At 47.4% G+C, this 13,449-nt stretch overlaps 1 protein-coding gene across 8 annotated transcripts in view; it reads right to left on the bottom strand.

The window, feature by feature from the left end:
• Positions 1-13,449, bottom strand: part of CFAP43 (cilia and flagella associated protein 43) — a 106,559-nt gene that overhangs the window by 32,675 nt on the left and 60,435 nt on the right. For 7 of the 8 annotated variants that reach the window (XM_075072877.1, XM_075072881.1, XM_075072878.1 and 4 more), the window contains 4 exons: positions 10,300-10,425; positions 9,660-9,764; positions 8,083-8,199; positions 7,499-7,711 (listed from right to left, as the gene is read on the bottom strand). In XM_075072877.1, the coding sequence (XP_074928978.1) occupies positions 7,499-7,711; positions 8,083-8,199; positions 9,660-9,764; positions 10,300-10,425 (561 nt within the window). The remainder of the gene's footprint in view (positions 1-7,498; positions 7,712-8,082; positions 8,200-9,659; positions 9,765-10,299; positions 10,426-13,449) is intronic. The other variant, XM_075072879.1, reaches the window with a different exon arrangement.

The following is a 13,449-nucleotide window of genomic DNA, read 5'->3' as shown; positions in this document are numbered from 1 at the left end:
GTGAAGGAACCTCCGATGGGGCGGGAAGATGGCTATATGGAAATAAGTGTCCTGCATGTCGAGGGCGGCATACCAGTCTCCGGGATCCAGGGATGGGATAATGGTCCCCAAGGATACCATACGGAACTTCAACTTCACCAGGTATCTGTTGAGCTCTTGTAGGTCGAGGATGGGCCTGAGACCTCCCTTGGCCTTGGGGATCAGAAAGTAATGGGAATAAAACCCCTTGCCCTTCTCGTTCTCTGGAACCTCCTCTATGGCTCCCTTGCCGAGGAGCGTTCGCACCTCCTGGAGGAGTATTTTTTTGTGAGTGGGTTCCCTGAAGTGGGTCGAGGGAGGGGGGCGGGAGGGCGGGTACGAAACAAACTGTAGGTGGAAACCAAGCCGCAATGTGCGGAGGACCCAACGGTCTGAAGTAAGCTGGTACCACGCCAGGAGGAAGAACGAAAAACGGTTGGAGAAGGGAGGAGATGGATCCGTAGGAGGAACTGGCACAGCGCCCTCGGGCGCACCTTCAAAACGAGGGCTTCGGCCTGGAGGAAGGCTAGGAGGGACCTTGGTTTTGTCCCCTCTGATTACCCGATTGCCTATGCTGGCCATTCCTATCCCGCCGCCTGGCGAAGTCCTGTCTTCGCCTGGGCTGGGGGTAAGGCCTGTGCTGCTGTTGAGGCCTGAATGGTCTACGTTGGGTGACCGGCGTATGCATCCCCAAGGCACGCATAATGACCCTATTGTCCTTAAGGCTCTGCAGCCGAGGGTCAGTCTTGTCCGAAAACAGGCCCTGGCCCTCAAACGGAAGGTCCTGGATGGTATATTGGAGTTCCGGAGGAAGGCCAGAGACCTGAAGCCAAGAGATCCGGCGCATAGTGACCCTTGAGGCCAGAGTCCTGGCGGCTGAGTCCGCAGCGTCCAAAGCCACCTGCAGGGAAGTACGTGCGACCTTCTTTCCCTCGTCAAGGATAGCGGTGAACTCTTGACGAGCGTCCTGCAGGAGCAGCTCCTTAAATTTATCCGCCGCCACCCAGGTGTTATAGGTGTAGCGACTGAGCAGAGCCTGTTGGTTGGAGACCCGCAACTGCAGGGCGCCTGCAGAATAGACCTTGCGACCAAGTAGGTCCATACGCCTCGCCTCTTCAGATTTGGGGGCCGGAGCTTGTTGTCCATGGCGCTCCTTCTCGTTCACAGACTGAACGACGAGGGAACACGGGGGCGGGTGAACATAGAAGTACTCGTAGCCCTTCGAGGGGACCATGTATTTGCACTCCACACCGCGAGCAGCGGGGGGAATGGAAGCTGGGGACTGCCAGATGGTGGTGGCATTGGCTTGGATGGTCCGAATGAAGGGCAGGGCTACACGAGTGGGCGCGTCCGCCGAGAGTATGCTCACTACCGGGTCCTCGATCTCGGAGACCTCCTCAGCCTGTATGTTCATGTTCTGTGCTACGCGCCTGAGGAGGTCCTGGTGTGCCCTGAGGTCCAGTGGGGGCGGGGGGGGGACTGGTGGATGTCGTCCCCGCCACTGCCTTGTCCGGGGAGGACGACGAGGAGAGACCTGGCAGGAGTGGATCCAGCGGCGGCTCCGACTGGAGTACCGCGTCTGACTCTGGCGGGTGCTCAGGCTCTTGAGGATGAGATGACCTCTCCTCTGTAGGGGAAGGAGGAGGGCGTGAAGAAGTGGCCTCCGGAGCCCTGTGTTCGGAGGCGGACGAACGCGGAGCGATTTGCTGGGGGCCCTGGGCCTGGTGATACGCCCAGGGGGTCCAGAAACTCCACTGCTGAGGACCATGCTCCTGCTGAGTCTCGGAGAAGAGAGCGGCCTGTCTGTCAGCATCTAAGTATGTGCTGTCCGCTCGCGAAGAGATTGATCCCTGGCGAGAGGGCCACGGAGGAGCCGAACGGGAGTGGTACTAGTCCAGCACCCCTGACGGCGAAGACCTCCTCGGTGCCGGAGATCGGTGCCGTGAGCCATACCGGTGCCGCGATCGAGACCGGGACCTGCCACCAGCTCGGTGCCGGGAGGTCGACCTGGACTTGGATTGCCGATGGCGAGAATGGCTCCTCGAGTCCCGGTGCCGGTAACGATGGCTGGAGCCAGAGCGGTGCCAGGAGTATCGGGACCGGTGCGAAGATGACCTGCGCCGCGAGTACGACCGGTACCGTCACGGAGAACGGTGCCGGGACTGCGAGCGGCGTCGCGAGCGAGACCTCCCGTGGGACCGAGAGCGGTGCCGGGGTCTTGACGGTGAGCGGTGCTGACCCGGAGAGTCCAGGGACAGCGCTCGCATGGTCGTCGGCTTGCCCTTTGATTGAAGAACCCGCACCGACGGTGCCAGGGGTTGGGGCAGCGCGGGCTCCGTTAATGCGATAAGGTCCCTGGCCGAGGAGAAGGTCTCGGGCGTCGATGGGACCACCTGCTCTACCCCAGATCTTGGCGGGGAGCTGGGAGGGACCGGACTCGACGGACCTAATGGGCCCGGAGTTGACAAAGTCCCTGTCACGGCCACCGTGGCCGGAGTCGGCACCGGGTGCTCCTTTCGAGCCTGTTTAGCTGGGGTGGAGGACGTTGATGGCCTCTTCCCCTGGACCGGTGCCGGAGAAGGTTGGTGCCGCGGCGTTTTTGCAGCCCCGCAGTGGTCCGGTGCCGGAGCTGAGGTGGCACTCGGTACCGAGGACGAAGGGTTAAGCGCCGCTTCCATCAGTAGAGTCTTGAGGCGCTGATCTCACTCCTTCTTGGTCCTCGGTCTGAAGGCCTTACAAATTCGGCACTTCTCGGTGATGTGTGATTCCCCCAAGCACTTCAGGCAGGCGTCGTGGGGATCGCTAGTGGGCATCGGCTTTTTGCAGGCCGAGCACGGTTTGAATCCCGGCGAACCAGGCATGAGCCCGGCGCCGGGCGCGTGAGAGGGCTAGCGCCCAAAGCCCGCTAACTATATTACAACAAGAACTATTTACTACAGAATATACTATACTATAACTGGAATGGATATGAGCAATCACTCAGAGAAGAAAAGATGGTTACTCACCTTTGTAACTGTTGTTCTTCGAGATGTGTTGCTCATATCCATTCCAAACCCGCCCTCCTTCCCCACTGTCGGAGTAGCCGGCAAGAAGGAACTGGGGAGCGGGCGGGCCGACAGGGGTATATATCAGCCGCCATGGCGGCACCACTCTAGGGGGCGACCTGCTGGCCCACTGGAGTTGCTAGGGTAAAAGTCTTCCGACGAATGTGCACGCGCGGCGCGTACACCTACTGGAATGGATGTGAGCAATCACTCGAAGAAGAATAAAGCCATCTCTGATTTTGTTGCTTCCAACCTGAGAGTTTGTTTCTTTCACAGTATCATCTGTCTTCGAGGCAAACAGTTTCTGGCCATCAAAGGGGAGGTTCTCCACTGTGGTCTGTACTTCCTTGGGCAAACAGGACAGGTGAAGCCAGGACGCTTTTGGACAGTTCTGGACAGAAGTTGACCCTCAGTTAAGATGGATTTGAATTCGTCCGTTTTCTCTTCTGGGATCTCATTAATAAATTCTGTAAGTTTGGAGTAGTTTACATGGTTGCACTTTGCCATCAATGCTGAGTAACTGGCAATTCGAAATTACAAGGTTGCTAATAAGTGGGCCTTGCGGCCAAAAACATCTAGTCATTTCCACTCTTTGTCATATGGGGTGGATCTATATTGTTATTGCTGGTTGAGTGGTCGACAACTGCAGAATTTGGTGTTAGGTGGGAAAATAAAAAGTCCATCTCTTTTGAGGGGACATAACACATTTTATTGTCTTTCTCGCAGGTAAGTGGCATTGTTACCAGGGTCTGTCAAATAGTTTTGGCTAGTTCCATGAGCGCATCGTTTATTAGAAGCACTAGTTCTGAAGCCAACAAGGTTTGCAGGATGTCTATCAACTTACGGGACTCTGGAATCTCCTTTAGAGCAGGGGTCCCCAATGCGCTGCCTGCAGGCGCCATGGTGCCCGTGGGGGCATCTAAATGTGCCCGCGTCCTGGCTGGCAGTCGAGCATCTGCCGAAATGCCGCCGAATTTCTGCGGCGTTTCGGTGGCGACGCCTCTTGATGACGTCGCTTGTCGGCGGCAAGTGGCGTCATCGAGAGGTGTCGCTGCCGAAATGCCGCAGAAATTTGGCAGCAACGCCTCTCAATGATGCCACTTGCCACCGACAAGCGACGTCATCAAGAGGCATTGCCAACGAAACGCTGCTGAAATTTGGTGGCATTTCAGCGGATGCTCCACCACCGCCATGGTCCTTCGTCTGGCAACAAAAAGGTTGGGGACCACTGCTCTAGAGGGATCTCTAGGCCATCTGCAACTCTCCTGAAGAGTTCTTGAAAGCGTTTGAAATCGTCCACGCCTGTGGGTGGTGGAGGCTTTATGGCCTCATCTGGGGAGGAAGAAGAAATACTGGCAGGTGGTGTCCTGTCCTGTTCCAGGGCTTCCTCTTGTTCCTCAAAGCTTCCCCTCAATGGGCTCTGATGGTGCAACCACAGAGGATGGTGAAGGAGATCTAATCCTTTTCCTGTAGGGACTTGGGGGCTTGGGATATTGCCTCCCGTATGCAGTCAAGGAGTCCCAATAAGGCCACTGCGTTGGTAATGGCATAAGTGGAGGGATCCATGGGTAGCCATACCAGGTCTGGGTATCAGGTCTGGGATGAGGCGTTGGCCATACAGGTGATCCTATTGCAGTAGGTCAGAGAGGAGAGGAGTGGTGCAATGAGAAAACACCTTGCTGCACGTTATCCTCCTTGCAGGAAAATGGATGGGCCAGTGGTGAAGCAGGTTGGCCTGGTTCCATGCGTACCAGGAATATATCAGTGCCAAAGAGCTGGGACTGAGGTGCTGAAGACACAAGCAAGTCCTTGTGTTGTGGAAAATGGCATGGTGCTGATGATTTTGACGCCAAAGTGGTCGGTGCTGGCGATGCTGTTGCAGCTGCAGACATTGGTGCTGACACCTGTGTGCTCTGCATTGTTGGAGCAGATGATGGTCCCATAGTCTGTGGGGAGAGTCTTGGTGCTGGTGTCTTTCGGCGGTTCCATCAGTACCACCATGGAGGAGATGGGCTTTTGTTTGCATCTTGACTCAGAGTCTGCCCGCTTGGGTTTGGCAGATGTCACAGCACGGGCGGTGACGGAGGATCCCAGTGCTTCATATGTACTCAGCCGTGGTGCGGTTGGTACTGAGAATAAGGAATGAGCCAGAGACTGCTTCTTTTTCGGTGGCTCTTTAGAAGGAGAAGTTGCTGCTCTTTTCATCATTACTCTTTTGAGGAATGAGTCTTCCTCTAAGAGGAGAGTAAAGCCTCTGCAGAACACTGTCCAGAGGGGATCTGCTGGCTGGGATCAGATGCTGGGCACAGAGACTTAGCCATAAAGATAAGTTTTAAACTCAGGTCTCTGTCCTTCCTGGCGAGCCTTTAAGTTGCTGCAGTGAGAACACTTTTGTGGGATGTCTCTCTCACCTAGGCATTGCACACATAGAAAGGGACTGTCTGATACTGGGATTGCTTCCTGGCAGGAAAGGCAGCACTTGAAGCCCGGTGAACCAGGCCTGGCTCGAACTATGGCAGGTCAGCCCCGAGTGCAAACATGAACTATGGTAAGAGTAAGAAATAAATGAAAAAAAAATTTCTAGAAAAATAACGGAGAAGAAAAAGGGTAAGTAAATCTAACTAGTAAACAAACAATCTAACTATTCTACACAGTAAATAAAGATAGGAGCTCCCAGCAGTGTGATAGCTGCTCTCAGGCCCAGGATAGCTGAGATGGAACTGAGGGGGGTCAGGTCATGGCTCTTCTCTGAATCCTCTCCAATTTATCAACATCCTTCTTGAATTAAGGGCACCAGAACTGTATTCTAGCAGCAGTTGCACCAGTGCCACAAACAGATAAAATAACCTCTCTGCTCCTACTTGAGATTCTCGTTTATGCATCCCAGGATCACATTAGCTCTTTTGGCCACAGCATCATATTGGGAGCTCATGTTCGGCTGATTATCCACCACAACCTTCCAATCTTTTTCAGAGTCACTACTTCCCAGGATAGAGTCCTGCATCCTGTAAGTATGGCCTGCATTCTTTGTTCTTATACATGTATATACATTTACATTTAGCTGTATTAAAATGCACATTGTTTGCTTGCACCCAGTTTACAAGAGATCCAAATCAATCTGAATCAATGACCCGTAACTCTTTATTATTGACCACTTCCCCAATATGTGTCATCTGCGAAGTTTATCAGTGATTTTATGTTTTCTTCCAGGTCATTGATAAAAATGTTAAATAGGATAGGGCCAAGAACTGATCCCTGTGGTTCTCCACTGGAAACACGTCTGATCATTTCCCCTTTACAATTACATTTTGGGACCTATCAGCTGAAGTTTTCTAAACAAAATGTCACGTACTACCAAGTCAAACGCTTTACAGAAATCTAAGTATATTACGTGCATACAATTGCCTTTATCAACTAAACATGTAATTTCATTAAAAAAAAAAAAAGCAAGTTTGACAGGATCTGTTATCAATAAATCCACGCTGATTTGCATAATTACATTGCCCTACTTTAAATTCTTATTAATCAAGTCCCATATCTGCCACTCCATTATTTTGCCCAGGATTGATGTCAGGTTGACAGGCCTATAATCTCCCAAGTCATCCTGTTTATCCTTTTTAAAAACTTTTCACACTAGCTTCCTTCCAGTCTCCTTGAACTTCCCTGGTGCTCCAAGACTGGTTGAAAAGCATCATTGATGGTCCAGCATGCTCTTCAGCCAGCTTTTTTAAAACTCATGAATTCAAATTATCTGGACCTGCTGATTTTAAAATGTCTAACTTTAGTAGCTTCTGAGAGATACTAGTGGAATGGAAAGAGTGTTATCACCATATGATGAGACGACATAATCTGTTTTTCCCCAAACACAGAACAGAAATATTTATTGAACACTTCTATATTTTTTGCATTATTATTGATAATTCAACCATTTCCATCTAGTAAGGGAACAATATCATTGTCAGGATCTTTTTGTTCCCAATATATTTTAAAAACTCGTTTTCATTGTCCTTAACTCTGCTGGCCATAGATTTCTCGTGTCCCTTTGTTTCCCCATATCAATGTTCTATAATTCCTAGCATATAATTTATATTCATTTCTATCAACTTCCCCTTTCTTCCATTTGCTATATATTATATTTTAATTTTGTATAGCTATCTTCACTTCCCCTCTAAACCAGATCGTTTTTTTTAACCAGCAAAGCCTTCTTCCTCAGTTGTGGGTTTGTGGCTTTTTAGGCATCTAGTAAGGAGTTCTTAAATAATAGAGATATCTAGGGATTTAAACAAAGGTGGAGTAATGAGCTGGGAGGAAAAGGAAAACTTTCATTCAGCAGAAAAGTATATTGCTGAGAGAGAATCTAACAGCAACTCTGATTGGCTGAGAACCTGTATATGTGATAGTATCGATGCAGTAACACAAATGTATGAAGAGGTCACCTGCAGTAATATGATCTGATTAATCTTCTCCTCCCTGGTGTGCAGGTCCATTTGGTGGTATAAGATGGATGTGTCTCCCCCAAACTGAGCACTCAGGCTCCCGATCAGGGAATTGGAGGTGCTCTCATCAGTCACAGCTTCTTCTTCCACCTTCTCTCCTTCCTCCTTAGATGGTATAGCCTGAGCCTGAATCTCAACAATCTCCTTCCGAATCTGAATATCCAAAAACACAGCAGGTTGATCGACTGTATACATTATCTCAGAATCATTTGTGTAGAAAAGGCCCCTTAGTCCTTCCATTTATAGCTAATAGGATTCCTAAAAGTAATCAGTTCAAGAGGTACAATTCTATAATTAACCCCTAGTTCTAGGATATAGACGAAATGCTTAAAATGAAATTTATTTTATACTAAAATAAACAATGCCTTTTATTTTTGTTTCTTCTTTAAGTTTTATTTGGGCTACTAATGGAGCTTAGAAACAAATGTCTACCTGCTTAAGCATAGCTAAGATGTTCTTGAAGAAGGCCCAGAGTTAATATATTTTCCTACTTTTTTGGGGAGTTGATAGGAGTGAGATTGTACCTTAAGATCAGCTGACTCAATCTTCTTTAACTGCAGTACCCTTTCCAAGGCTTCCAACTCTTCTTTACTACGTTCTTTCATTGGGTAATTTGTCACCTTATAGGCTGCATGGAAGCACTTGTAAAATGAGAAAAAAGACTAGAATAAAATTTCCCCAGTTAAAACACCATTCAGTTCAGCTGTTCTCCAACAAGTTGGTAAACAGTTACAGTGACTCGGCTTTATTGCTATGAATAAAATTGAGGAGTAATCATAAGCAATACAAAATATTGGAGGGTCTTGAGAAGTTAAAATAAAGTTGATTTAAATGTCTTCAAAATTAAAAAAAATAAAAATAAAACCACTCACGAACCTGACCCCGTGCTCCTAACTCAGGGAGTTTTACTGGAATTAGAGTGCAGGATTGAGGCTTAGGTTTGCCCCATCTTTGGGATCTTCCGAGATCATTTTTTTATTTGTCCAATCATTTGGATTTGTCCTTCTATTTAATTTATAGGCTCAGCTGGGGTGGGAGTTGCCTTTCTTTGTGTTTCTAGCAGCACTTAACAAATAATACAAATATAATAGCATTTAGCCTTGGTAAATGCTAATCTATTTCAGAAGCTCCTTGTTCTAGCAAGCTGCATAAAGGAATTCTGTAACAAAGTGGAATTTCAGGGTTGCTTGTTTGCAAATCAACACCCAATGCTCCTCCAACTCAGAGCTGCGCAGTTCTCCAAACTCCGGTGGGGAAATATCGAAAGGTTTGTATGTAGAGCCGGGTAAAATTTGAATAGTTATTCACTGAAAAATGCAGTTTTGGTTGACTCAAAACTATTTGCAAATTGTACCTGATAATTTTGGCCGAGAAAAAGTTTTTCAGAGCAACCTTTAGAAAAAATCAGTGAATAGATTACAGTCAATTCACATAATACAAATTAAAAACAGAACAAGGAGCAAAAGTAAATGTTTCAATATATGAATAGATGAAATACTATTTTCTAGCACATTATTAGAACTGTATAACTAGATTAAACTTGAATCCACATCTCCTACCTCAGAGATGCATAATCACTAGACTATACAGTCATTCTCAGGGTCTCTCTCTTTGGCCAAATGAATCTTTAAGCATTCATACAAAGTGGAACAAGTTCAACAGGAGAGACTGAGAGCAACTCACCCCAGTATAACCCACTCACTTGGCAGGAGAGAGCTTTGAGTTCAAGTTCCTGCTCCAGAATGAGGATTCAAACCTGGGTCTCCCACATCCAGGCAAGTGCTCTAGCTACTGGGCTAAAGGTTCAAATGGGGAATGTACGCCTACATGTTAGCTGAAGCTGGCTCTGAACAGACTTTGCTGACAAATTCCAAACATTTTCAAAACCAAACTGGGTATTTTTCCTGATCTTTTGGTTTTCTGGCTGACCTGAAAATAATCACCCAGCTCTAGTTGTATGTGTTTTGGGAAGCAGCAAGTTCTTTCCCATAGGCTCTGCAAGACCAAATTGTGATAAGCTTCCTGCATACTTAGCCTCAATACCTTTATGAGTCCCAAACTGCAGGGGAAAGGTATGAAATAAAATGACAGTAGAAGTTACCTTAATTGCATGACCTTTTATGGACATGGAGTCCCAGCATTCCTTTTTGATGATGTCACGCAGATAGCATTTGGCTAGATTCTCCATCTCAATCTCCTTCCTTACCTTTTGCGATTGGGGAGGGGGTAGGAGAGGGGGCAGAGAGAGGAAGGATGGGATGCAAAATAAAGCAATTTTCAATGGGTTCCTCAACTAAACTTCGCAGACATTCTGCATTACTAGTACTCAGCACTAAAAACACTGTCGTACTTCGCCTCTTCAAACCACACGACAAATATTAAACATTTACAGCAGAAAAAGGCAGAGAGATTAAGTGATGTGCCCAAGGTCACTGTGGGAAAGTCAGGGGTTAGAACTCAGCAGTTCTTGGCACAGACCAAGACACAAATTTGTTTTTTGACTGCAAGATCGGTTCCATAACCAACCTGATCTGTTCATTTCAAGGAGATCTTTTGTAATGCTTGTGTATGTATTTAATGACAGTGGGGAAATCACATTTAGGCTGCTAATTAATTTAACACCTTACAAACTTTTCTGCTTGGATTTGCTTCTTTTGTGCTTCCTCTCTCTTTGCTCCTACCTAATCCTCTCTCCCTTCCATTCTTATCATTTAAAACATTTTCATGCCATTCTACCATACCCGGGCCACTTCTTGTTCACTCTCCGCCTGCAGCCTTTCCTGTTCTTCAATGTCCAGGTTGAATTCCTGCTGGTCCAGTCTCTCAATATCAGGCACCTGTTCATTTTCATACATCATTTCCTGAATCTGAATTTTATTTAAAAAATACAAGGAACAAAAGTGAATTCATCTGCACATGAATAGAAGGAATACTATTTTCTAGCACATTATTAGAACTACGTATCAGGGCTTGTCTACACTTACATTTTAGAGTGCTCTAACTTGCTGGCTCAGGGGGGGTAAAAAATCCCCCCCCTGAGCACAGCAAGTCTGAGCGCTTTAAAGTCCTAGTGTAGACAGGCTCCGAGAGCTGGGAGCCCCTCGTGGAGGTGGATTACCAGAACTCTCTCCCAGCGCTTGCGCGCGACCACACTCGCACTTCAAAGCATTCCCGCAGCAGCACTTTGAAGTTCCCAGTGTAGACATACCCTCAGATAAGAGCTGTTCTATAAATCATCAAACTTTTAACCACCCTCATGTAGATTTCACAATCTGAGCTGAAGAGGGTTGTATATTCATGGGGGTTTGTTCCTCTTTCTTTATGCTGGATTAGATGTGATATTTGAAATTAGTGTCTGAGTTCCTTTTAAGAATGATTATTTATTGAACAGCACGCTCAGTATTCTGGCTATGAGCACTTTAGAAGAAATAGCTTATTTTCATTTTCGTATGGTTGTCTTAATTCATGTAACTGGAATACTTTTCATAACATGAGTATGAGTTTGCCAATTTTCTAAAGAGGGAGTTGCTTTATTTTTAGTAAAGTGAAAATCACTTATATAAATATTAGTATTAATAAATCTCTATTAGTTTTATTTGACAGCAGGCATTTTTAAAGAGACATTGTCAAAAGTGACAGACCCAAAATTTAACCTGTTCTAAAAGTGAAACTCTCTTTTGCAAAACTTGATCCTGAATTATCAATATTATCATCTACATTTTACACGCAGGGGGCTAAGCCACAGGTCACAGGATAGGTCAGTGGCAGAGCTAGGACCAGAATCCAGGATTTCCCATTTCCCAGTCCAGAGCTTAGGCACTGAATCAAAAGGCCTGTAAAAAATGAATTAAAATACTACTGACTGTGGCCCAAATTCAGCAATGCACTTTAGGTCATGCTTAACTTTAAGCACCTGCTTAAATCCAACCCTTTCAGCAAAGCACTTAGGCCTTGATGCACTGAAGCATCCCTATTCAGAAAAGGTATTTAAATACGTACTTAGTTTTGGCACGTATTTAAGTCCCAGTGAAGTCAAAAAGAACAGGAGTACTTGTGGCACCTTAGAGATTAAAACATTTATTTGAGCATAACCTTTGGGGGGTACAGCCCCCTTCATCAACGTTATGTTTTCAGTTAACTTTAAGTTAAGCATGCGCTCAAGTGCTTTCCTGAATCAGGGCTCTTAGGGTATGTCTATACTTTGAGCTTGGGTTATAATTCCCAAATTGAGGAGAAATAGTCCCACTCAGCCAGCTTGCATGTTAAAAAAAGAGTGTAGCCATGGCAGCACAAGTGTCAGGAAGGACTAGCCACCCCAAGTATTTGCCTAGGGTCTCAGGCAGGTACGACTCAGGGCAGCTAGCTCTTCCCGTTGCTTGTGCTGCCATGGTTACACTCTATTTTTAGCATACTACCTTGATCAGAACTAGCATAAGTATGTCTCCTCAACCTGGGACTCACACTCCTAGCTTGAAATGCAGACATCATATACTCTAAGTCCTTGGCTACACTTGAGAGTTACAGCGCTGGTGGTGGTTTTACAGCGCTGTAACTCACTCCCCATCCACACTGGCAAGACATATACAGCGCTGTATCTCCCTGGCTACAGCGCTGCTTGTACTACACCTCGATGAAAGGAATAAAGAGTATAGCGCTGCTGCAGTGCTGGGGTGCCAGTGTAAACAGGAAATAATCTTAGTACGCTGTGACTGAACTCCGGAACCTTCCCATAATCCTTTTAAGTAAAGGTAATTCTCTTTGTTTTGTTGTGATGCCTCTGTTTGTTTTCTTGTGAACTCTGGGCTCCGAGACCTGCTTATCAAAAAAACAAACACAGCTCCTGTTTGCTGTGAATGAGCAGAGGCAGGCAGGGGGCTCCCTTTGGAACGCCCCAGCTAGTGTTTGCTTAAAGAGAGGGGGAAGGAAGGAGCTTGAGGAGAGACGCAGCGTGGCGCGCGGGCGGGCGGGGGGAGTCTGTTTCGGAGCGGCTGCTTATCTGGTCTGTGAGGAAAAAAACAACGGGCTATTTGCTTTCAGTGAGTGAGAGAGGGGTGGGGGAGGGGGTCGGAACTTCCAAGGCAGCTGCTGACAGTGTCGGCTGCAAAAATCCACTCTCTCTCTCCCCCAGGCTCTCTATCGCACTCCACCCCACCCCCCTCTTTGAAAAGCACATTGCCGCCACTTGAGCTCTGGGATAGCTGCCCATAATGCACTGCTCCCAATGCAGCTGCTGCAAATGTGTGGCCATGACAGTGCGCTGGTAGCTGTCAGTGTGGCCAGATTGCAGCACTTTCCCATCTCAGCTATACGAAGACAGCTTTAACTCCCAGCGCTGTACAGCTGCAAGTGTAACCATACCCTTAGTTTCATTACAGTCAGGAACCTGCTTAGGCTCTTTGTTGAATCAAGGCCTATGATGTTGGACCACCCACAACTAAAACAATTCAGGGTGATTGTTCCGGGACCAATTTTGCAAGGTGCTGAGTTTCCAGTGTCTTCGACTCCCATGCACATCAATAGGAGTTGAGAGTGTAGAAAGCTTCAGAGGAGGCAGGCAACAACTTGCTTTAATAATAAGACGGGGCGTTTGTTTGCAGGATTCATTTCTGTTTTAGTACTCTCAGGGTATGGCTACACTTACAGCTGTGCAGCGCTGGGAGTTACTGCTGTCTTCGTACAGCTGTGTAGGGAAAGCGCTGCAGTGTGGCCACACTGACAGCTACCAGTGCTGCAGTGTGGCCACATTTGCAGCATTTCCAGCGCTGTTGGGAGTGGTGCATTGAGGGCAGATATCCCAGCGTTCAAGTGGCTGCAATGTGCTTTTCAAAATGGGGGTGGGGTGGAGTGTGACAGGGAGCGTGGGGGAGACAGAGAGAGTGGATTTTTGGAGC

Source organism: Chelonoidis abingdonii, chromosome 16 (genome assembly GCF_003597395.2).
Source record: "Chelonoidis abingdonii isolate Lonesome George chromosome 16, CheloAbing_2.0, whole genome shotgun sequence".
NCBI lineage: Eukaryota > Metazoa > Chordata > Testudines > Testudinidae > Chelonoidis > Chelonoidis abingdonii.
The sequence above is the reverse complement of the archived record's forward strand: the minus strand, read 5'-3'. Positions and strand labels throughout refer to the sequence as shown.